Source organism: Ictalurus punctatus, chromosome 15 (assembly GCF_001660625.3).
Source record: "Ictalurus punctatus breed USDA103 chromosome 15, Coco_2.0, whole genome shotgun sequence".
Lineage (NCBI taxonomy): Eukaryota > Metazoa > Chordata > Actinopteri > Siluriformes > Ictaluridae > Ictalurus > Ictalurus punctatus.
The window spans coordinates 718,938-745,145 of record NC_030430.2 but is presented as its reverse complement, the minus strand read 5'-3'; the positions used below and the strand labels follow the sequence as shown (position 1 = coordinate 745,145).

General features: G+C 37.2%; 1 protein-coding gene across 3 annotated transcripts; it reads right to left on the bottom strand.

The window, feature by feature from the left end:
- Positions 1–136: 136 nt before the first annotated feature.
- Positions 137–25,557, bottom strand: LOC108276456 (solute carrier family 26 member 9). Of its 3 annotated transcripts, none has more exons than XM_017488138.3 (21): positions 19,235–25,557; positions 18,428–18,566; positions 18,162–18,301; positions 17,311–17,421; positions 16,678–16,853; positions 15,824–15,988; positions 15,506–15,658; positions 15,285–15,367; positions 15,049–15,196; positions 14,686–14,799; positions 7,882–7,959; positions 7,651–7,746; positions 7,335–7,441; positions 7,175–7,244; positions 6,983–7,075; positions 6,636–6,791; positions 6,160–6,405; positions 3,503–3,557; positions 2,216–2,346; positions 1,908–1,973; positions 137–1,744 (listed from the first exon to the last, which is right to left on the bottom strand). In XM_017488138.3, the coding sequence occupies exons 2-21, from the start codon at positions 18,550–18,552 to the stop codon at positions 1,733–1,735; spliced, it is 2,325 nt and encodes a 774-aa protein (XP_017343627.1). In that variant the 5' UTR covers positions 18,553–18,566; positions 19,235–25,557; the 3' UTR covers positions 137–1,732. The 3 variants fall into 3 exon arrangements, with proteins under 3 accessions (XP_017343627.1, XP_017343629.1, XP_017343630.1); XM_017488140.3 differs by having other exon boundaries at positions 1,908–1,970; XM_017488141.3 differs by having other exon boundaries at positions 6,160–6,381.
- Between the last annotated feature and the right edge of the window lie 651 nt (positions 25,558–26,208).

Genomic DNA, 26,208 nt, shown 5'->3' with positions numbered 1-26,208 from the left:
CATAAATTTAACCGAAAGATGTCTCATAAGACATGGCTATGTATGTCATTTAAGGCAATCCTTTTCCTGCTTTACAGATGACAAGCCAAATTTTGTAGCTCATCAGAGTGGAAAGAGAAAGACCACACAGATGAATTTAATGATTAATAATTCTGTTTAATTACTGGTTATCACACTTGATTTTATTATAATATTTTGGAAAATGCACTAGAAGCCGTCCTCAATGTCAGAATAAGTACAGTACGTAATCATAAATGTATCCTAAATTTCAGAAATAGTTATTTCATTTAAATGAAACCAATCAGTCATGTTAATAGTCTTTCAATGTCCCCTTATAAAAAAATGTATTGAAATTTCAACTAGATATTTAGAAGGTCTTATTAACACTGACTATCATAGTGTGTCATAGACAAAGTAACACTACAGGGAGACATTACTCAGCAAGTCTTTTAAAATATACAGATGGGTGAAAAATTTAAATAAAAAAACAATATAACGTGCCTTAGTAAGGTGTTGGGCGACCATGAGCCACCTGAAAAGCTTCAATGTGCCATGCATAAATTCTACAAGTCTCTGGAACTGTACTGGGGGGCTGAACACCATTCTCATGAGAAATATTCCCTCAACGTCAATGATGATGATGATAATAGTGAATGCTGTCTAACTGAATGCTGTCAGTCCAGAAACTCCCATACTCTAGGTTTCCAACTGTGTTGAGATCTGGGAATGTCCTGTCCTGCACATTTTAGTTTTTCTCCTGTTCCCAAAACACATGATTATGCTAATAGGCTAATTATCTGCCCTTGCCCGAGTTAAAGTGGGTGTACTGGGAACAAAGAAAACATAACAATATGCAAGAGAGGGGGTAGTCCAGGATTAGGGTAGGGAACCTGTGCTCTATGGGGACAAGTGGATACAAGTCATGACAGCAAAATGCCTTCCACAGCATAACAGAGCCATTATTATTATTGCAAGAAATGTAATTGGAATGATACACAGGAGTATACAGTAAACAAAAGTGTCTAATAACATTATAATTACTTACATCTAAACATTGTAGAATATCAGTTTACAGTTTCATTACATCCAAATGTAGACACAACACACCACGCTGACAGATTTGGGTGTCTTAGCCATGCAACTAAGCAGCTTACAAGCTTTCCCTAGTTTCTCTTTTACTTCCTGATGGATTATTCCCAAGTGTTAACTAACACCAAGTGCACACTACCATCTCCTGAAAGGGTGTGTAGCCCTTTATTGTTTGTCAAAAGCAAAATTATGACCCTTTTCAAATTCAAATTCAAATTCAAATGTTAATATGAACACCACTTTATCTAAAACCAACAACCTTGACACTTATAAATGGCACTTAATCTAAAAAGTTGATTGATTAGTCTTAAAAGTATAAATAATTAGGCTGTGTGTATATATTATACAAAAATGTGTATAATATGTCTTTTTACCAAATTATCTTTTCAGAAAGCACAGTCATATACAGTATACTGTAGATATTGTTTTCAAGTTAGTGATTTCTTCCCTCTACTGGTGAACATATGAACAGCATTTACACTAATATTTTTTTTTTTTTTTTTTTTACTATAGGCACTACAACAGATCTTGCAAGACTAATCACTTGTGATTTGTGTATACAGCAGTTTACTGAATAACCCAAAATATTATGTGATAAAGCTGCAAGGCAAACCAGCTACATCCAAAATATTCTTCTGAGCACTCAAAAAAGTTCCTGTGAGAAAAATATAAGAATGACATCTTGTTAATCATCAGTAACAAACATTCACTGCAATAAAACTCATTCAATCACACAGATCATGAGAAACAACCTCATAATATTAAGGTCAGGAAATATCTTTCCAACATTTTAGCATTAGGGTTTGTTTGTTTTTTACCTGCTCCAGATTCTGTTCCTCTTCTTCTATATCAAATGCCAGTTGTATCCTTTCTCTGGCTTCCTGCTTGTTAAACACAGATGTATACACAGTAAAGGCAAAATGACACCACTGAACATTTGTAATACACAATAATACTTAAAATACCACTTAAATAAGGTTGACATGTGAATGAAATTCTTTCAGTTGTTTGACCAAACTTTAACAAGTCTACAGAGTGCACAGTATGTGTCACTCACTGTGATAAGATATACTAAACATCACCAGAGCAAAAAGCAAACTTCCTTGCCCTTGCTCTTGTGATTTACCTCTTTCATAGTTCCGGGAGTCAATGACTGGGCAAACAGGACTGCGTCATGAACTGACAAGAACATGTGACTGGGAGTAATACTGCTCTCCTCAAACACTCCTCCAGTTTCCAGCTCCTCATATACCTGAGCTAAAACAACACGCATACACACACACACGCACACACACACACAAAGAGGGAGCTAATGGGTCAATGTTAATTATACAGTACTCATGAACTTTTACCTAATACCTAAGCAATCACTGAGTGGATTTGTCTAAATATATCACACAAAAATATACTGCAGTTTATCATCATCACAAGAAAGACTAGAAAAATTAGAAACTTCATGTTTAATGCAGTTATGTTAACTAAAAAAAAAACAAAGACATCTTAGTGGATGTAAATGAAAAATGTTTCAAGTGAAGGGAAGCTGGTGTTTAAGCTTATCACATATAACTGCAACATACAGTAGGGTCCAAAAGTCTGAGACCACTAGTGAAAATGTTTCATTTCACAAAATGTTTCATTACAAATTTCATTATCAGCAACAACTCGAGTGAAAAGTGGAATCTTAGAAATATTTAGAGGAATTTCAGAGTTTCTTAGTATTCATATTTCCCCCTTTTGCATGAATGACTGTGTGCACTCGAGCTGGCATGGACTCCACATGCTGAACACATGCTTTAATGGAATGGATAAGACTCATGGAAAATGAATTAATGTGGTCAATATCACAAAGTTGCTTACATTTAAATAGGCACCTAAAATAGTGTAGAATATTGAACATTTACTTTCTTTGTTTTAAATATTTCAAAATTCTGGGGGAAAAAAAATCACAGATTTTCAATATGGTCTCAGACTTTTGGACCCCACTGTATACTTTTGTAGACATTTTAAGCTTTTAAATTTACAACTACTTTTAGAGACTTCTACTCCATTAGAACTAAATAGGCATACCATATGTTTGTATCCATTTATTCTAACACCATAGAGTGACTTTTTTGTAGTAATTTATAAATAGTAATGTCTTTTAGGAGGATATAATGAAGCATTTAATCTTCTTTAAAATGTCCTTTTTAAAAATAAAAAATAAAAAATTGCCAAGAGGTCAGCTGCATTTTTATATCAACATCAATGAATGCAGCATGCTTTCAACAGATCCCAAAGCAAAGAAGAAAAGTCTAGGACAGACTTGAAACAAGAGCTGTACATAATCTAAGCAAGACTTTAAACTGCAGACCTCCTGTCTCTGTCCACTTTACACATGGCAGATATTTTGGATAATAAAAAAAAATAAATTCACCTTGCACATTTGCTAGGTATAGGCTAATCCCCAGGGCACTATAAGTGTTGCTCATCTGCAAGAAAAGAATCATAAATGACATTAAAAACAGGATATTTTAGTGAGAATTAAATAGTTATCACAGTTATACTAATAGCCGAAGTTAAAAGACACTATATAACACTATATCTACAGGGTGCTCAAAAAGTCTCAATACAGAGGGGAAGTTAACACTTTTTTTGCTAAATGTAACTTTATTTACAAAATATTCTCTACATAATTCCCATTTATTTGTAAATACACACTGAGTCGTCCATCCCAACTTTGGCTCCCAGTTTGGCAACAGTGACGTGTGTGATGTGCTTGCCATGTTTCCTGTTGTCCATCACAACCTTGCGACAACTTCCCGATCCAGCCATGAGTATGATTTCAGTAAGTTCTTCTTTTGTCAAAGGCATTCTTAAAGGCTATCTGAAAAAAATTATATATAATATAAACTAGGTAGGGGCGCATGGTGGCTTAGTGGTTAGCATGTTCGCCTCACACCTCCAGGGTCGGAGGTTTGATTCCCACCGTGGCCCTGTGTGTGCGGAGTTTGCATGTTCTCCCCCTGCTGCGGGGGGTTTCCTCCGGGTACACCGGTTTCCTCTCCCAGTCCAAAGACATGCATGGTAGGCTGATCGACGTGTCTAAAGTGTCCGTAGTGTATGAATGGGTGTGTGAGTGTGTATGTGATTGTGCCCAGCGATGGACTGGCACCCTGTCCAGGGTGTACCCCGCCTTGTGCCCGATGCCTCCTGGGATAGGCTCCATGTTCCCTGTGACCCTGAAAAGGATTAAGTGGTATAGAAGATGGATGGATGGAGAAACTAGGTATGAAAAAATTTGGAAAACATTTTTCCAAAAAGTGTTAATTTCCCTTATGTATAGAGACTTTTGGGAAACCATGTACAGTGGTGCTTGAAAGAATTTTCTATATTTCTGCATAAATATGACCTAAAACATCATCAGATTTTCACGCAAGTCCTAAAAGTAGACAAAGGGAACCCAATTAAACAAATAAAACAAATTTATTTATTGAGGAAAATGATCCAATATTACATATCTTCGAGCAGCAAAAGTATGTGAACCTCTAGTTAATTTGAAGGTGAAATTAGAGTCAGGTGTTTTCAATTAATCAAATGACAATCAGGTGTGAGTGAGCACCCTGTTTTATTTAAAAAACAGGGATCTATAAAAGTCTGATCTTGTTTGTGGAAGTGCATCATGGCTTGAACAAAGGAGATTTTTGAGGACCTCAGAAAAATAGTTGTTGACGCTCATCAGGCTGGATCAATCCATCATTCCACAATCAGACACATTTTGTACAAACTGAAGGAAGATCATTGTTACCCTCCCCAGGAGAGGTCAACGAACAAAGATCACTCCAAGAGCAAGATGTGTAATAGTCTGCGAGGTCAGAAAGGAACCCAGCGTAACTTCTATGCAACTAAAGGCCTCTCTCACATTGGCTAATGTAAATGTTCATGAGTCCATCATCAGGAGAATACTGAACAACAATGGTGTGTATGGCAGGATTGCAAGGAGAAAGTCACTGCTCTCCAAAAATAACACTGCTCTGTCCATGAACTCAAGAGAAAGTGAGTCATGGAGCAAGACAGCAACCTTAAGCACACAAGTCGTTCTACCAAAGAATGATTAAAGAAAAGTAAAGTTAATGTTTTGGAATGACAAGTCAAAGTCGTGACCAGTAGAAATGTTGTGGAAAGACCTGAAGCAAGCAGTTCATGTGAGGAAACCCACCAACATCCCAGAGTTGAAGCTGTTCTGTGCTAGCTGCACTGCTCCAAGCCAATGTTCAACTGATCAACAATTACCAGAAACGTGTAGTTGCAGTAATTGCTGCACAAAGGGGTCACACCAGATACTGGAAGAAAAGGATCACATACTTTTGCCACTTACAGATATGTATGTGACCAAGTATAATATTTTTGTCTCATTTGTTTAATTGGGTTCTCATTGTCTACTTTTAGGACTTGTGTGAATATCTGATGATGTTTTAGGTCAAATTTATGCAGAAATGTAGAATATTCTAAAGGGTTCACAAACCTTCAAGCACCACTGTATATCCATATAACACTATATCTATAAAATGTGGCACTATACTGATGTTGTTTTATCACCTTAGTAGCATTACCTAATGTTGTGTCATTTAAAGCTAGCCCACAGCACTGTGGAGGTCTTGATTGTTATTGGTCAGAAGGTGCTGATTAATGTCACATTAGAAAGTCCTGAGGTCAAAGGACTTTGTGGTTTCTCTCTAACATGAGAAACTGTGTTTTTGTCTTATTAACTTCAAGAGAGAGAAATAGAAAGTTTGGTGATGGAATGACTGTTTATAGATTCTATAATGTCCATGATTAAAAAGAACTAACTTGTTGGCGATCCACAAAACAGAACATCTATAAACTTATAAAACATAGTTTTATAAAATGATCAAATGTGCTATTCTTTAATAAATAAAACATGCTAGCATTGGCAAGTTGTTGTGCTGTAAGAAGAATGAAATACTTTTAGGTGTGCTATTATTGAAAAATAATTAACTTTGGGTCAACCTCGCCATTAATTATCTTCCTATAACAGTACATCCTTTTGTGCTTTATTCCTTGCTTATTGACCTTAGTAAGAACTTTAATGCCCATCAGGTCGATGAAACAGACTCCTCCCAGGTCCAAGATAAGTGTATGAAAGGGGACAGGCTGCATCTCCATCATAACAGGAGGGGATGTGGTAGGCTCCGGCTCTGGAAGCTGGTCACTGGGATTCATGATATCACAGTATGGATTGATGTAACTCGTGGGCATGTTTTCGCTGCCTACACCAATGGTGTAAAAGTCACTCTGCAGATCAATTTGTGAAATAGTCTGAAAGTGGAATGGGCAGCACATAATGACACTTTACCTAAAATTTCAAGCGAGCTATTACAATCTAGGATTTTTAAGATTGAACAATTTGACCATATACAGCATTAAGCAATTTAAAACTACACTACAACTTGATGTCTGCATATATCACTTTGAACATCTACATTTAAAAATGCTCTAGGTGAAATTTTCCTCCATAAGTGTTAGCAAATGAAAAAAAGATTCTGTACCTGCGTCTTCATAGTAACTAGTGAGCTGACTTTCCTCTTTCTCGCAGCTGCCTTCTCCTGACTCTGTTGGTCTTTTATTTTTTGTTTTTCTTTCTCCTGCTGTTTTTTCAGAAACTTCTTCTTGGCCAGAAGCACCTTGCCTGGATCCAGCCCAGTCTGCCATAGACCAACAAATGAAGACAGAAAAGATATTGGCTACCTTTGCATGCTGGGCAAAACTAAGGTAATACAGTATATGGACTTTCAGTAATTGGAATACACTTCATTTAACTGATGATATGAGAAATAAGATTTGTAGAGATACAATCCACACATTCATTGTGATTAATTCACTGTGATCAACATACTTTTTTGATAACCTTTCGGCGAAATATCTCTGCATTGGCAAAGTAAAGAGGTGAGCAGTAACTCACTATTTTCACACCTTCAATGGATTTCACCTGAATAAAAATAAAAGACATAAATTTTCACCATTATTATACCATTATTTCACTAACATTGAAGAGCGTTTAAGAACGAGAAAACCTCTGAGACTTTACCTTATTGTAGACTTTAGGGTTCTTGTACAAGTCTGTATCCAAGACCTGACCCACTTCCGAGCCATTACGACTAGAGGTAACACAGTCACCAAAAACATCATATATATGCAAAGCATACTATGTGTGTGTAGTAAAGTCATTCCATTCAATGTTCACTTACAATTGAGTCTGGAAAATGACTACCAGAATGGAGAAGCTCACCCCAATTGCAACACCATAAGGCAGACTCAGGAAGAAGGTTGCCAGGAAAGAGACAACCCATACACACTGTAGAGAAAATTTAAATAAGTGTGTGACTGCCCACAGTTGGATGCAGCTCAAAAAGAAAAATATACTCTGATTGCAATCATTTTAAAATCTCTATATTCATAGTGGAAAGCTACTATAAAATTATCACTAAAATGGTACACTGTATGTTCTGCTGTTACTCATGGTCCCTATTGGATTTGAGATATGTTAAATATAGCATAACCCACACAGTCTAATTTGCTCTTCTTCCAGAGATAGTATGGATCAGAGATCTGCAGAAGTGTGTTCTTCAGATTAACAGCTATGAGAGCTCCTAACACGGACTACAGACAAAAAGATTAATACAGACAAAAACACAATTATTTCTTAGAACTAATGTAATGAGAGAAACAAATTGGCAAATTAGAGTATTTTATATAAAAGTAGCCATTAACATATTGTGGTCTGATCTTTCTTACCTTAGGGAGTGGTTTGAGAAAAGCTCCCAGAGCCAGCATGGTGACCATGACAACTACCATAACACACAGACTGGCAAACTGAGAATCAACAACATGACATTAGTTGGAATACTACTACTACTACTACTACTACTACTACTACTACTACTACTACCAATAATAATAATACTACTAACAACAACAACAACAACAACAATAATAATGTTCTTTTCTGTCCTGCTTAAAAAATGCTGTTTTTACATCTTAGATTTATTTTTCATTTTACTTAATTTTAGTGTGTAAGAGAAACATAAATAAAATACAGAATTGCCCATAATACAAGCAGTCTTAGCAAACATCACCCCCAGTGGCCAGTCCTTGCCAATGTAAATAGAACAATGAAGAGACCATACATGAATATACTAATGAAGTTTTGTGGCAATGGCTCAATGCTAGTTGTGTGAAATGCCTGCTGCAAGCTGATTGGCTAATAGCAGCCATTTTTGAAAAGTAATTCAGTGGTGATTTCAGACTTTCGGTTTCTGAGAAATCAAAATTTCAACTTAACTCTGCCCCTTTTCAACGTTTATGTTCTAAACTTTGCAGATCACCTCATGATGAATCTTTTGTCATAGATGCATTGCAAGTTTTGTGTAATTCCATGCAGGCATTCATGAAGTAAAGCTGTTTGAGTAAACCAGTTCCACCCCACTTGGATTGATTGTAAACAACCTAAAATATGGCTGTCATCAGCCAATCAGACAAGGTTAAAATTGAGCTATCATCACGAAACTTGATTAGAAGGTTTGAGTATTACTACCTGATGCAATTTCATTCAGTTTGCCCACTGGGCTGCACTATTCATGTATTTGTTTACAAAAACAAGCATAACTCTTAGAAAACAAGAGATCGCCTGGCCTGAGAAGGCCTACCAAGATTTGTGTCTGTGTGCAAAGTCATTACTGAGCTACAACTTTACATCCTGTTTGGTGGTGTCACTGTCAGATTCGTTGCCCCAAATGCTAACCATTTGGACCACCCTTAAGAAATTACCAACACTACAGTTGAATGGCTAAAATGTATTATCTCAATGTATTATTGACCAGCTGAAAGCCATGACTTTACTACACCTGACAATTTTGAGACCTGAAAACTACAGTTGACGAAGAGTCTCTATCAAACCTGATGCATTTGAGCAAATCAATCAAAGAAACATGAGCAAAAACTGCAGCATCCAGATGTACAAAGCCCATACAGACATCCAATGATGTACCTGTAATGGCACCCACATGCGGTTCAACCAAATACTGACTCGTGGGATGAATACTTATGCAACCAACAAATATATTTTATTTTTTTTAATAAGCTTTTGTGCTACAATAAAAATACTGGATATTGGCACCTTCAAATTGTTACATATATTGTGTCAATAAAATGGAAAAAAAATCTAAATTTCATCCATTTTAAACCCAAATTGTAACACTACAAAATGTAAAATAATAATAATAATAATAATAATAATAATAATAATAATAATAATAAAATAAATAAATAAATTAGTTAAATCATAAATATAAAAATAATAATCCTTGAATGACTAGCCTCTATTCATAATATAGTGTGCGTTCATCATACTGCTGCCACACCCTATTTAAACGGGCTATCTCCTCCATTGTCACAACCTCACTTCCCTCTGACAGCCATCACTCCTCACTGGACTTACACACCGCAACAGACATGCTGTGTTTCCCTCCAACATCTCTTGACAGTATCTGTCCCAAAGCTACAGGCCAGCTTGCAAGTCACCCTCTAGACCTTGGCTCTCTGAAGGTCTTCATAGCAACCGGACCAAGCTAAGGACAGCCGAAAGGAAATGGTGTAAATCAAATGATCCAACTGAACTAGCCAATTACCAAACACTTCTCTCCTATTTATGCAACAGTATCTCTACTGCTAAAGCCACATACTACCAAGAGAAGATTAGCAGCTCTCCCAACACCCATACTCTCTTCACAACCTTTTCTTCTGTTCTCTGTCCCCCTCCTCACCCTTCCCCTACGTCTCTCAATGCAGATGAGTTCACCACTTTCTTTTCCAATAAGTTTACATCAATTAGGAACCAGTTCTCCATCCCAGACACCCAGAGACAGGCTCCTCCTCCATGTAACTCTCAACAGTCCTCCTCCTCTCTATCAGAGATTGATCCTTATAAAGAAATAAATCCTTAGATTTATATAGCACTTTACTAGGCACTCAAAGCAGTTTACATTGTACAAGGGGGAAATCTCCTCAACCACCACTAGTGTGTAGCATCGAAATGGATGATGCAAAGGCAGCCATAGTGCGCCAGAAGGCCCACCACACACCAGCTATTGGTGGAGAGGAGAGGAGAGGAGAGGAGAGTGATGTAGCCAATTCAGCGATAGGGGGCCATGATTGATAAGGGCCTGTGGGGGATTTTTAATGACCACGGAGAGTCAGGACCTTGGTTTAATGTCTCATCCAAATGATGGTGTTGTTTTTACAGTCACTATACTGGGGTATAAGGACCCACACAGACTAAATTGTGAGCACCCCTGCAGGCCTCCCTAATACCACTTCCAGCAGCAGCCTTAGTTTTCCCCAGGAAGTCTCCCATCCAGGTACTGACCAGGCTCAACGCTGCTTAGCGTCAGTGAAGAACAAGGCGAGAGCTGCAGGGTGATATGGCTCTGATAACTGATGTCTCAAAACTCCTCCTCTCTAGCCATCCTACAATCTGTCCTGTAGACCCTATCCCTTCTCATCTTCTTCAGTCCATCTCTCCCACAATCCTACCTGCACTCACTCACATCTTTAACACATCCCTCTCCAAAGGCACATTCTCTACCTCATTTAAGCAGGCCCGGGTTACCCCACTGTTTGGCCAACACTTAACCCTTCTACTGTTGACAACTACAGACCTGTGTTCCTCCTCCCTTTTCTGTTCAAAAACCTTGGATAGCTGTTTTTAATCAACTCTCCACTATCCTCACACAGATCAACCTCCTGGACACCAAGTAGACTGGCTTCAAAAGCAGTCACTCCACGTAGACTGCTCTGCTTTCCGTTAGTGAAGTCTTATGTCTACCAAGATCAACCTCAAGATCATCTGTTCTTATCCTACTCGACCTGTCTGCTGCCTTTGACACTGTGAATCATCAGATCCTCCTGTCAACTCTCTCCAATCTAGGCATCACTGGAACAGCTCAGTGTTGTGTGGAATTCTATCTCTCAGGCAGATCCTTCAAGGTGTCATGGAGGGGAGGGGTATCTGAAACTCAGCAACTCACAACAGGGGTTCCTCAGCGGTCAGTTCAAAGTCCTCTGCTCTGTTCATTTATACTACATCTCTGGGGCCTGTGATCAAATCTCATGGCTAATCATATAACTGCTATGCTAATGACACCCAGCTCTATTTGTGCTTCCAGCCTGAAGATCCATCCATCTCAGCACACATCTCTGCCTGCCTGTCTGACATCTCAGACTGGATGAGGGAACGCCACCTTAAGTTCAACTTGGCAAAAATGGAGCTTCTCGTCATCTCTTCCTGCACCTCAATCAACCCAACCTTACCATACAGCTTGGCTCAACCACACTCAAACCAACCAGGAGAGCCAGAAACCTTGGGATGACTTTCGATGACCACTTGACCTTTACAGACCACATTTCAACAACTGCATGGTCCTGTAGGTTCATTATGTACAACATCAAGAAAATCAGACCCTATCTCACTGAACAGGCTACACCGCTACTAGTCCAGGCTCTTGTTATCTCAAATCTGGATTACTGCAACACACTACTCCTGGGCCTCTCAGCAAGCTCCATCAAACCCCTTCAGATAACTCAGAATGCATCAGCATGCCTTGTTTTCAACCAGCCCATAATGACCCATGTCAAAACTCTCTTCATCTCCTTTCACTGGCTTCCTGTAGCCACCCGCATGAAAAGCCTTGATGCTCACGTGCAAGAAATTGTCTGGAACAACACCCCCCTACTTCCGAACCTTCAAACTAACTTTGAACTTCAATCCGGACAGCAGAATCTGTCACTATCTTCTAAATGGCTAAAGACCCACCTCCTCCATGAACACTTAACTAACACCTAACATGTCCACCTCAATTCCCCCCCCCCACACACACCCCTAAAAAAAATCTGCACTTACATCTCTACACCTCTACTCTTACTTCTCAAGAACTCACTTAAAATCTTGTATGATAGCACTACTTATATTGTTCTCTGCTTGATATATATATATATATATATATATATATATATATATATATATATATATATATATATATATATAAATTCCAGGTGGTTAGCACGTTCGCCTCACACCTCCAGGGTTGGGGGTTTGATTTCCCCCCCCCCAGTCCAAAGACATGCATGGTAGGCGGATTGGCATGTCCAAAGTGTCCGTAGTGTGTGAATGTGTGTGCATGGAAGGAGCCTCCCCTGGCGCACCCTGGGCAGCATTCAGTATCATACTGCTGAACGGCTAATGGTTCCTCTATGAAGTGGAACCTCGACACGAAAAGAAGAAGAAGAATGTAATTCCATTCATTATCTTTTGTGTGGCTTTATCTGAAGTTGATATGAGCAAGGTTTGGTAACAATTAAACAAAGAAGTAGTAGCTTTCAATGAATTTCAAAATGGCCAACAGGACATACACCTGATTGTGGATACACTTTGGCCTATTCCAGGGAATCATAGGAAAGTAGAACTGTGCATTTATCAGAAGTTATTCAAATGATATAAAGAAAAACATAAAAGCTACTAGGTGGCAATGGACTGAAACTTTGTGGGTACATTCAGGGCATGGTCCTGAATATATATAACAAGTTTGGTGCTGATATGTAAATGCATTACAGAGATATGACTTAGGAACCTGTATTTTGCCTTTGCAGGCATACTCTGGAAGAACGGTTTTCAATATCAAAAATCCATCTGATAAAATTTGGGCAGACAGGTGATATGATCCATGATTTTATGATTTTTGGGTGTAATTTGTAGAAGGAGTAGCAAAAACAGATTTGATTCAAGCATTTTCTACATCATTGTAACTTTTGATAGCTAGGTGGCACTGTCATGAAATTTGTTCCATAGCCTCAGGTAATAGTCCTAAAGACATGTGCAAGCTTCATGACAATGCGGATAGTCGTTAATGAGACACAGCACTACCTAATTGGCGACTTAATTACCAGATTTGTTGGCTTGTTACAACTTTCGGAACTCAAAATTCCATTCAATAACTTTTGTGCGGATTGGACTGAAGATGTTATGTTATGTACAAAATTTGTAGAAGGAGTAGAGAAAAAACAGTTTTTAACAAAATCCAAGATGGCCTAAAATCTAATTTGGTGGAAATTGACATCATAGGGTCCATTGAACTCAGCATGATTCAAGGAATCTAGGGACACCTGGCATTGAAATTTTGGTCACATGGTTCAAAGTTTATGGGAATAAACATCCTTTAAAATTTGGCCAAAATTTGCAGAATAATAATAAGCAGAATTAGCAGAAAAACAAACACAGTTCTATGGGCTGCCATAGACACCCTAGCCAGAATAATAATAATAAGTAGAATCTGTAGAAAAACAACAGGAGGCCTACACACCTTTCATGCTTAGCCCCTTAATAATAATGTTTTTCTTTTATTATTACACATTCACAAAAGTTAAATTAAGGGGGAAGAAATCTAAGATTTAAAAACTGTACTTTTTAAAACAGGACTTCAGAACAGATTATGTAATAGTAGTTACAGAGTCTAGGTGCTACAGTGCCCTCCACTAATATTGGCACACTTGATAAATATGAGCAAACAAGACTGTGAAAATCGTCTTTGTTGTTTAACCTTTTGATCTTTTGTTAAAATCACAAAAATATTCTGCTCTCATTTGCAAACACAACACAGGTTTATAAAAAAAAAATCTCTGTTAAATATATTAAGTATTAAGTATATTCCCCATTAATATTTTACATTTTTTTTAGTACTAAGGCTAAAAACAAAGTATTTTTCAGAAATACTTGAAATATAAATGCCATTGTTTTGTTTTCATTTATTTTAATATTTAACTTTATAAATAAGAAGAGTGTGTTGTTCACTTATAGCATATTTTTGTGTTTTGCATGCTTGTAATTATTTTGTTTGTTATTTATTTTTATACTTTTAATTACTTGTGGAAAAAAGCTTGAAACACTATTAAAATGCTTGAAATATACAGAATGGCATTGTTTTTTAAAATACATTTTATATTGATATTTAACTTTATTAATAAAATAGTGTGTTGTTCAATTAGGATGTTTTTGTGTTTTGATTTGGTACCCAAATACCGTTCAGAGTACCATGGAATTTTACTGGTATTGGTACCGACTACTGAAATTTTGGTACTGTGACAACCCTATAGGAGAAGACTCAGAGCTGTTATCTTGGCAAAGAGAGGTAGCACGAAGTATTGACTAAAAGGGTGCCAATAATTGTGCCACACAATATATTTAACAAAGATTTTATTTATTTTTTTTTGATAAACCTGTGTTTGATGAACCTGTGTTGTGTTTGAAATTGTTTGGTATCCTTGAGAGCAGAGTATTTTTGTGAATATATACATTTTTAAAAAGATCAAAAGGTTAAACAATTTTTAACTGTTTAAAGACAATTTTTCACAGCCTAGTTTGCTTATATTTACCAACTGTACCAATATTAGTGGAGAGCACTGTGTATGACTGAATAATTGGATGACTTACAATGTCAGTTTGGCTTTAAGAATTGTCAACTATAGACGAGCCACCAAAATGTCACTTACCTGTGAGGAACCTCCTGCGCTATCTACAGCTAGTGTGACAGACAGAGCACAGCAGATCACATGAATCTTAAAGAAACCACCCAGGAGATTACTGAACCCCAAAGCTAGCATTTCCTATGAAGCAGGAAATATAACAAACTGTTATCAACTGATTTAACAAAAGCAGAATGATTTGTCTTATATGTGTAGCAATAGTAAGTTAAGGTAACTGGACTAATTGGCATCAGCAGTGAAATGTATTCAAGATTACTGTATGAGTTTGGTTGTTTTGACTCATTGCTACTACACACTGAAAGCAGTTATCTGTGAAAACCTTAACAGTTTGCAGTCATATTTTGGGCGAAATTTTCTTCACAAGTGTACCTGATTGGGATCCACATCATAACCATGTTTGGTGGCCAGTGTCCGGCCCATGGCCAAATTGATGACATATCCGACAATGGCCAGTGAGAAAGCTGTACTTAACATTTCCCCCCACTCGAACACTCTAGGCAGGATCGGGGCAGGAAACCTAAAAGAAGACACTGTGACTTAGCACACACAAGTAAAGTTTTACAATAGGAATAATAAAGCTGCAAGCCAGTTGATATATCACTTACCCCAAAGGGATTTCTCCTACTATGTCCATGTGGTACTTTTCAGGCAGATGCAATGGCCCGGAGATGGCAGTAGACACAACCACCTGAGAAATAGCAAAGCATGTCAGTATTGCTAATAGAACAAAAACACCATATACTTCATCATTACTTGGTCTACTGTTTTTTACTCTAAAATATAATTACAACAACATTATCCTATTGCTATTTCTCTATTCACTTACAACAATTATCTCTATGGGAATAGGGTAAGGGATTTTATGATGGTAGCGAGTGCTCAGTTCTTTTACTACGATCAGCACCACACAGCTGGCAAGGGCAAACACCATAGAAGCTATGTTGGTTCTGGGCAGGCCTTTGCATATGTCTATGAGGGTCTGAAATACAGAAAAACACTATGAAAAACATACCGAAAGAAGAAACATCTGAAAAATACAAATGCTCATTTTTATGGGCTTGAAAAAAGAGAGAGGAGACTGCATTAAGATTAATGAATTGATTAGGCATTAATATTTGTCATTGTAATCTTGAATGATACTTACATAAATTATAGCCAGAGGACCACTGTATGGTTGTACTGGGATTCCAAAAATATACTTAAGCACAGATACAAGGATCTGCAGCCCTGCAGCTGTCATAAACCCCCTAACAAATGACTCAGAGAGGTATATGGCCACAAATCCAAACTGCATCATGCCTAGACCAATCTGTTAATCCACCAGAAAAAAGTACAAGATATTATTCTTAATTATTCCTGTTGCCTGATTGTCAAAAAAATACCACAACACTGTTGAATTCTAAAATTTGATTGGTGAGATGTTAATTAATTTTATGTAACAACAGCTCTGACAAATAGCCGGCTGAATAGCAAATTCCAAATTTATATTACTGCACTCATTTTAATGCTTTATTCTTTTGTTTATAACTCTTTGTAACAGCCAATAGTTTTCAACCACCATATAGTTTTCACAAAACAGAGACTTAGCACTTCCCATTTTTTTGTTATCTTATTAACTTCAAGAGAGAGAAGAAAAGAGGCTCGCAAGGGAACGACTGTTTATAGCTGTTATAGTGTAAGTGATGTAACAGGAGCTAACTGGTTTCATGAACGTTCCACAACATGTTACTATAAATTGATTTTTTTTTAAACGTTTTTGATAAATGAAATTGCTGCGATATAAATAATAGGAACAGGAGACTTTGGGAAATGCTGTTATAGGAAAATTAACAACTTTGGGAAGGCAACACCATCAAATCACCCCATTATTGGTTAATTTCCAATAATAGCACACTCTGTCAGGTTTCTTATGTACATTTCTTATGTAACTTCCATAAATTATAGAATACAGGTTGTTCAACACAGCGAGGAACACTAGCTACATTTCTGGTCAATCACCTGTATGATGGCAGTCAGACAAGCCAAAGTGCCTGATATGGCCAGCCGGGCCTCATTCATCTTCTGCTCATATACTACAGTGGCATTGAGAGTGGTGTTAAAATAGCTGTAATCTGATTCAGGTGCCAGCTGCAGACACACTATACCCACCATGATACTCAACACAGCAAAAGTACCTGTGTGAAAAAAGGATAACAACATATTCATTGGCACACAATGATACCAAGTACGCAGGAAGTAGGGTAGCTGAGGGTGCTGCAGCATTGGCATATGTGGTTGACATGCATTGTAAACAACACACATTCTCTGTTAAAGGAAAAAATTATCACATGTATGCTGATAAATATCCCAGCACCTGTAATTTAAAACACCTTCTGGTATCCCTGTCAACCAGGACCCCATCTCCTCCCTACTCTTCAGTTACTCCTACATCCACTTACAACAAAACTGGTGTTTTTTATATATATATATATATATATATATATATATATATATATATATATATATATATATATATATATATATATATATAACAAAAATAATAGCACCAAATAAAAATGCATTTCCAGTTCTAAGGTCTAAGTAATTTTGACCAACATGCTGGAACCTCATAACGCAAAATAAAAAACTTACCTGGCACCATCTGGTGGGCTGTGCCCATGAAGAAGTATGGAATAAGAGGAAAGAAGGATGAATAAAGTCCATTGACTGGAGGTAAGTTAGCCAAAAGAGCAAAGGCCATGCCTAAATAAAGAGGACAGGACAGAATAAAAATAATCAATTATACACTATATGGCCAAAGGTTTGTGGAAACCTGCCCATCACACCAATATGTGGCCCTTTCCAAACTGTTGCCACAAAGCTGGAAGCACATAATTGTATAGCATGTCTTTGTATGCTGTAGCATTAAAAATTTCCCTTCACTGAAACCAAGAGGCCCAAACTTGTTCCAGCAAGACAATGCTCCTGTGCACAAAGCGAGGTCCATAAACACATGATTTGCCAAGATTGGATTGGCAAACTTGAATGGTCTGCACAATAGCTCTCAAACCAACCCTCAACCCCGGTGAGCACCTTTGGGATGAACTGGAATGCCGACTACACCCCAGGCCTCCTCGCCCGACATTAGTGCCTAACCTCACTAATGCTCTTGTGGCTGGATGGATAAATCCCTACAGCCATGCTCACAAATCTAGTAGAAAGCCTTCTAGGATGATTGGAGAATATTCTAACAGCAAAGAGGGGACTAAATCTGAAATGGGGTGATCAAAATTCACATAGGGATGTGATGGTCAGGTGTCCACAAACTTTTGGACATATAGTGTACAAACTATACGGGGAAAAGCAATATATTCATATTCTTTAGCAGTTTTCTACTCTCGTCTTCCAATCTTATCTTATCTGAATGTGTAAATTTTGTATAATGCCAGCTACATATGGCAAATAAATTTAAAACATTCCTAAGATATGTAAATAACACAGACCCTGTGGAACCTGAATCGTGCCTGCGCTGATTCCACTGATGATATCACACACAAGGTTCTGTCTGAAGTTGTATTTGGGAAGCCAGCTGAGCACTGGCAGATGTCTGAAGAGAAGACCTTTCAGTCGCCCGCTGGAGCATCTGCAACATTTACGTACACATTAAAATGTATAAAATTGCAGTTAATTGATAATTATTGTATTGCAACTACTGATAATAAGAGAGCCAAATGTAATCTCCACAAGTCACTCTGCTGTGATCACATACCTGAACACTTTCCTTACTTTGTTCCCCAAAGGATAGTTTCTCCTCTTCCTGTTAAACTCCTCATCAAATTCTGGTTGAGAGTAGGCTGGTCGGTCTATTGCATTGCGAGGACGAACTTGATTCATCGTGCTAGCTAGAACTTAAAACCAAGAATCATTCAATATATACGAGACATAATAATATTAATATAGTGACATCAAGCACATCAAATGAACATGCTTGTTGATTCATATTCAGTGAATCTAGTGAGACATTTGATGTCTTAAGACTCATTATCTAGATGTAAATATAGTTTGTGTGTGTGTGTGTGTGTGTGTGTGTGTGTGCCTGCTGATAAACCTTCTTTTGTACAGCTTTTAGAGGTCCTTATCTGACCTTGAGAGCATTTGTTTGACCAGTGTGATTGGAAACACATAGTTTCATGTATACAGCTGTAATTTTTTAAATAATGTATAAAAAAAAACATTTAAAGATTAAGTAAACCAGCATCAATCATTTGGCAGAACAACAGGTCCAAATATATATGACAATACATTATATATGTCCATATATATACATATACTATAAAGCTGCTTTGGGACAATGTCCATTGTTAAAAGCACTATACAAGTAAAATTTAATTGAATTTAATTGAATTGAATATGTAATGCAATGTAAATGTTTATGGTTAAAGTTTTAAGAATAAGGCAACTGTGTATGAAACTTCTGAGAAAAATGCTAATGAAACAAATTATTAAAAAATGTTTTACATTATCAGTTATCATGCCAAAGGCATTAAGTGACAGAAAAAAAGAAATAAAAGGTTACCTGTTTCGCTGATGTTCCGTTTCTGATAATATGCCTTAGGTGTTGTAAGCTAGGAATGGTTTCGAGATCATTATTGCCCTGATTCTGATATCTTACTGGTAAAGTTGTATGAAGGGTGGAGCTTAAAATGGTCTTCCGTGTTATCCTTGTTGGCAAAGTCACCTAATGCAGCCTTGTCTTTTTCTTTATTAACTTAAAGAATAGGAGCAATTTATTTATTGTTCATGAATAAACAAATCTTTAAGACCAATAGAATAATTATAATTTATTTAAATGAAGTGGTCTGGTGATCTTGTCTTTGTAAACCCACACATTTTCACTGGAACATTTAATATATTTCACATTTTTAAAGCATTTTTGATTTTCAAAAACTAAATTCAATTTAAAAATCATATGGCAAAAACAGATGTAAATAAATTCATTGTGGAGGTAAAATAGGCAACCAACAGTTGATATTTAAAAGTGTACCAATACACAATAAATAAAAACACAGTGACATTTGGAGAACTAAATACTGTATAACCATATTTTCCACATATACAGTTGCAATCAAAATTATTCGACCCTCATTGCAAATCAGATTTATTGTCAAAATTGAGACTTTCAGCTGTTTGCAATGAACAAACCAAACAAAAGCAATTGAAATAGTTCAACACAACGAATACTTCAAGTGGTTTCCCCAAATTCAACTGAAAATGCAACTTATAATGATTTATCTATTTAAAAAATTATCCTAACCCTTCATAGTAAACATGTTTAGTACTTGGAGTACACCTTTTTGCTGTTATGGCCTGCTGCAAACAAGATGCATATCTTCTAGCAGTGTTCCTAAGGAATCTTAGCCCATTCCTCATGAGTAATGGTCTCCAGTTCAGTAATATTCTTGGGTTTGCGCGCTGCAACCGCCTTCTTCAAATCCCACCAGAGATTTTCTATGGGGTTCAAGTCAGGTGACTGTGATGGCCCTGTAGAATCTTCCAGGACTTCTTCTGTAACCAAGCCTTGGTGGAATTTGCGGTATGTTTGGGATTATTGTGCTGCTGGAAGGACAATGATGCCAATCATATACATGCATATAATCTTGTAGTAACAATGATAAAATACCACTCACCTAAAATGAAAAACCTTCTATGAGAAGACAGCAAAGTTTAATGTCTGGAAAAGTATGCATATTTGGAGAACCTTAATAAACTCAGTCCCCTCCAAAAGTATTGGAACTGTAAGGACAATTATTTTGGTTTTGTTATACACATTCTGGTTTGAGATTAAAATATCAATATGAAACATATATGAGAAGTTCACTTTTATTTTAATTTTAATTTCCAGATATTTAAAACTAGATGTGTTCAACATCTTAGAACATGACTCCTTTGGTAGCAGATAACAGTTCAACCCAAATGTCTTCAGAGTACAGTAATAGCAAAAGAATTGGCCTTGCCATTCCAATAATTTCAGAGGGGTGCTTCGAGATGCTAAATGTTAATATATGTAATTGTACACATGTTACACAAATGAAAATTCAATTCACAAAAAAAAAACAAAAAAAAAAAACACATTGATAACAATGTACAAACAAATAAACAAATAATGTTCTTTTTTAATTTATTTATGCAAACAAAGACTGTGACATTATTTACATTTGACAAATAAAAAATAATCCAACAAACAAACATAAATATCAACAGCCAACTTGAGAAGTCTATTCTGATAACTCTTGTATGTATATATATTTGTGTACAGATGTGGCCTTTAAGAATGCACATTTTTTAACGTGGTATCATGCGATTCGTCACGTGCGAGGCTCTAAGAATTTAAATGAATTTGTTATGCTTCACACAATAACCACCAGTTGGCACATGGAACAACATACCGTAGCTGAACACAGTACAATAAAATAGGATTGTGTGGTCGAATAGTTCACATAAAAATATTACATTTCTAATCAAGACTTATGATAGACCTAATTTAAACAATTTTCTAATTACAAGATTATGTAAAATATAAAGTGAGCGTGATCGAGTCTCGTAGTACAGGTACAATAACTATATTGTACCTGTATTTAGTATTTAAATTAAGCTGGTATTTTATGTGTACTAGGATAGTGCAGTGGTAACTTTTGGGAAGTAACTATGCAGGCTTACTATGCCAGTGACCAGGTTTCAAGCCTCAGCTCAACATGTTTTTTTTTTTTTAATGAATATTGAATGAATTCCATGTGAACAACAGTGACAGACTATTAGCAAGTTATTGTTATTCATTCATATAATTCCAACAATGATTGTTTTTTTTTTAAGGATCTAATAAATTGCATATATAAAATTATTTTATTTACAAGTGTCATGTCTGTGATTTTAAGTTTTCGACATTTAGTACAGCTTCTGAGCATCGAATCAAAACAGACTTGTGATTTGATGACATAATGCTTATTTATTCAGAAACAGAAGTATCTAAATACAAAAATGCACATCAAAGTTGTTGATGTGTTAAATGATAACAGTTAAGTGTTTGAACACAAAATTCATAACTTTTGCCGACATGGTCTGAAGATGATCTGAATCGGATTTGGTGAAAATTGGGCCAACGCTCTAGAAGGGGTTTGAAAAAGAAGGTTTTCAACGAAAACGGCAGACAGCAAGTTCAAAACGGCAGACAGCAAGTTCGACTGACCATGGCATAATTGGTATCATTGTTCTAGGCATGACTTACAGAATCTCTCATGTCCAGTGTCATTATAATAGGCAACCCTAATCAAAATATATTAGCATTTCTTGAACTTGCATTATAATTTGACCACAAGGTGGTGCTGTTCCAAAAACATGGCAGGTATCCTCAAGTTATAATGCAAATGACAGCTACTAAGTTTGGTCTGAATACGTGAATGCACAACAGAGATAAAGCCTCATGTCCATTTTGGCATGCTCAACATGGAATTTGTTTGCGTGCTGTTCGTGAACACTTTGATCTATCAAAAAGCTTTTGATAATTTTTTTCCAGTATCGTGTGAAGATGATCTCTTTCGAATTTCATGAAAACGGTCTAGGAGGAATTCAAAATGTTCAAAATTGGTATCTTTGTTCTCAGCATGACCCAAGGAATGGAATAAGACCAGTTTCATTACAATAGGCAAAATTAATCAAACGCAATTAGCATTTTTCAAAATTTCATTATAAACTTTGAATCCAAACCACACCAGACAGGGACTGGGATGCCAACTGGGGTCCCGAAGCAGGGAAAGAGAGGGGGGAAAAAACAAAAAACGAATTCATTAATCTTTATATGTATTTAACTAGGTTTAATATGAATTAGTGTTGTTACCTCTTCCTAACCCCCTTCCCCCCTGGATGTTGGAAGGTAATGAGAGATGACCAAGAGGGGTGTAATTCTAGAATATTTTTTTGAATGGAAGTGGATAGGTTTTCCATGGAGATGTAATCTATTAGTAAGTTTTTCCAAGATGCAATATGTATGATGTACCTTGATTTCCAGTTCATGAGGATAGTTTTCTTGGCAATAGTTAGAGCCACTAGGAGTAATTGACTGTTTTTGTTGTTTAAATTGATCATGGATATGTCACCATAATATATTAAGGAAGGGAGACATTGGGATGTGACAATCTATAAAGACGGATAGTGATTTAGTGACATTTTCCCAGAATTTTTTGATTGGGGTGCAATGCCAAATGGCGTGAATATAGGTGTCTGGGTTATTTTGTATGCAGGCTTCTGAAGTAAATCGCATTTTAAACAATTTCTGTCGTTAGATGAAATCTATAAACTACCTTATACTGTATGAGTTGCAGGTTGGTATTTTTTGTCATTAAGTCGATATTTCTGCAGGTTTGTGTCAGAAAACAGCATCAGGTATAACGGATAAGTCTGATTCCCATTTATCAGTTGGTATGCTTAATGTATTGTCTGATTTTTATATTATTCTGTATATCTTGGAGAGTAGATTTTCTAAGGAGGATATACTAATTAACTCTGAGATTGTAGGGGAAAGGTCTAGGTTCATGGTCAGAATGTCAATTTTTGATTGAATAGATCATTTGATTTATAAAGTATTCCAAAAAACATTTACTCCTGATGCCGTGTTTCTGGACCAAGTGGGAAAATTGTGCCAGGTTATTATTATGAAGGATATGTTGAAATTGTGTGATGCCTTTTTCTGCCCATGTGCGTAAGTTGAGTGGCTTCTTGTTAACTGTAAAATTTGGGTTATTCCAAATGGGGGTAAATTTAGATGGTGCAAGAGGGGTGTTTGTGATTAGATGAAATTTCCACCAGGCTGTCAGAGCAGCTGCTATTGTTGGTGTTTTAAAACAGGGGTGTTTTTTGATTTTCTGACTGTAAGTCTGAAATGTGAATGTCCTTATAAATTGTTTGTTCAAAATGTAACCATGTGTTTTCTGATGGGTTAGGATGAATCCATTTGTATATATTTTGGAGCTGACTGGCCAGAAAGTAGTGGTAGAAACATGCTGCTTTCAGTCCTCCTTGTGTTTTTCTTGCTATAAAATTAACTGAAAATATTAAATTTAGTTTATCAGAAGGTAAATTAATTTGTCATGGCTTACATTATGTTCCTAAATTCTGTCATAATTGACAGGCTCAAGTTTTCTCATGCCTACTTGTGCATTATATTGTGGCACATTAATGTTACCATCTCTCTCAAAAAAAAACGAAACTTCAACCGTACTCCAAAATTTTTGTAATTAGGAGCACAAGTGCTCCTAAAAGAAATTATTACTGTAGCGCCCTGATTTAGTGTGTAATTTTGAATCACAGCAAGAAAACCACCCCAGCTCCCACTGACCAAGTACTTCGTCTGTCTGCAGTAGATATCAGGAAAACTCTGTCCCGAGTTAACCCATGAAAAGCTGCAGGTCCTGATAACATAACTGTTGCAATGGTCTGTTGCACTCACACCGATCATCATGAAGTGCTACGAGCAGCTAGTCATGAAACACAAACAGCACTCTTCCCACCGCACTGGGCCCACTTCAATATGCATACCATCCCAAATAGCTCAACAGAGGATGCCATATCTGCTACCATCCATCTGTCTGTCTCTAACCCATCTAGACAAAAAGAACAATTATGTAAGGATGCTGTTCATGGACTTCAGTTCAGCATTCAACACAATCATTCCACAACAACTGACAAAAAGCTGAGCCTTCTGGGTTTAAACACCTCCCTCTGCAACTGGATCCTGGACTTTCTGACCAGGAGACCCCAGTCCGTCAGGATCAGCAACTCCACTTCCAGCACCAACATACTGAACACCGGTGCTCCCCAGGGCTGTGTGCTCAGTCCACTGCTGTTTACCCTGCTGACTCATGACTGTGCTGCAAAGTTCTGTTCTAATCACATCATCAAATTTGCTGATGACACTACAGTCGTGGGCCTCATCAGCAACAGTGATGAGTCAGCGTACAGGGAGGAGGTGAACCAGCTCGCAGTATGGTGTAGAGACAACAATCTATCTCTTAATGTTATCTCTTCATGGGAACCCAAGCAGACCACTCACCACTGCACATCAACGGAACAACTGTGGAGAGAGTCAAAAGCTCCAAGTTTCTTGGTGTGTACAGACAGAGGACCTCTTCTGGACTCTCAACACCACCTGCCTAGTCAAGAGGGTCCAGCGGCGTGTCCACTTCCTGCGGAGGCTGAAGAGAGCCAAATTTCCCCCTTCCATCCTCACCTCCTTTTACAAAGGGACGATAGAGAGCATCCTGACTGGCTGTCTCACTGTGTGGTATGGGAACAGTGGTCAGAGGCTGTGCAAGACCCTACAGTGGATGGTGAGAACAATGGAAAAGATCATTGGGGTCTCTCTACCCTCCATCGACACCTCATTCAACAACTGCTGCATCCGCAAAATCATCAGCAAAATCACAGACTGTTCACCCTCCTGCCATCTGGCAGAAGGTACAGGCGCATCCGTGCCACCACCAGCAGACTTTGCAACAGTTTCTTCCCTGAGGCAGTCAGATTACTCAACACCATGCTGCCTCCCAATGCTCACCTGGGCTACTGCACACACACTAACCCAGTATGACTCAGTACTACTGCACATTGCACTTTACATACAGTAGCTGCATCAGTCACTTTATACTACTGAACTCGTTTTTGCTGCCAGGATTGCTGCTATACTTGTGCTTCTACTTTACAAAATAGCTACAGTTCATGTTTACAATTTACAGTCCATGTTCTGTATATCTATTGTCCTGTGTATTAACTCAGCAGGGAATTCATCAGGACATGGTGCGTTAAGCCCTGTTCACACCAGGACAATTTTCACAGCGTGAAAACAGTCCATTTAATTCCCCAATGGCTGTCATTGAGAGTGCTCACACCAGGCATAAAACGCGTGGCGTCAACACGTAAAAAAAATTTTAATGTCGCGGGGTTTTTTTTTTTTTTTTTTGATGTGCTGCCTCAAAAACTGCCCAACCAATGAGATTTGTGCTTTTATTCACATGCCTGAAGCTGCTGAAGTTACATAAAAGTATAAAACAGCCTTACAGAGGAAGAAGCTGAAAAAGAAGACAAAGAAGATGCAAGCACCCACCATTTTAGTGAGAGTGCATAAGTGACATGCCCAAAATAAAATGCTCACTGCTAATAAATCTTTCTGCCTACACACATAAACAAGGTTATCCTTTGATAGCACCAGATTCAAAATTACACACTAAATCAAGGCGCTACAATTACAATTTCTTTTAGGAGCACCTGTGCTCCGAATTACAAAAATTTTGGAGTACGGTTGAAGTTTAGTTTTTTTTTTAGCGATGGTAATGTTAATGTGCCACAATATAATGCACAAGTAGGCATAAGAAAACTTGAGCTTGTCAATTATGACAGAATTTAGGAACATAGTGTGAGCCATGAAATTAATTTACCTTCTGATAAACTGAATTTAATATTTTCAGTTAATTTTACAGGCTGTATGCAAAAAACAACAATCTTTAC

Excerpts from the sequence above, each read along its gene's own strand:
- LOC108276456 (XM_017488138.3), bottom strand. The coding sequence starts at position 18,552 with ATGAATCAAGTTCGTCCTCGCAATGCAATAGACCGACCAGCCTACTCT. Across the intron at positions 7,747-7,881 it reads TTCTCAAACCACTCCCTAAG|TCCGTGTTAGGAGCTCTCAT; the intron begins GTAAGAAAGATC and ends TTTTGTCTGTAG. Across the intron at positions 7,245-7,334 it reads GTCATTTTCCAGACTCAATT|TCGTAATGGCTCGGAAGTGG; the intron begins GTAAGTGAACAT and ends TGTTACCTCTAG.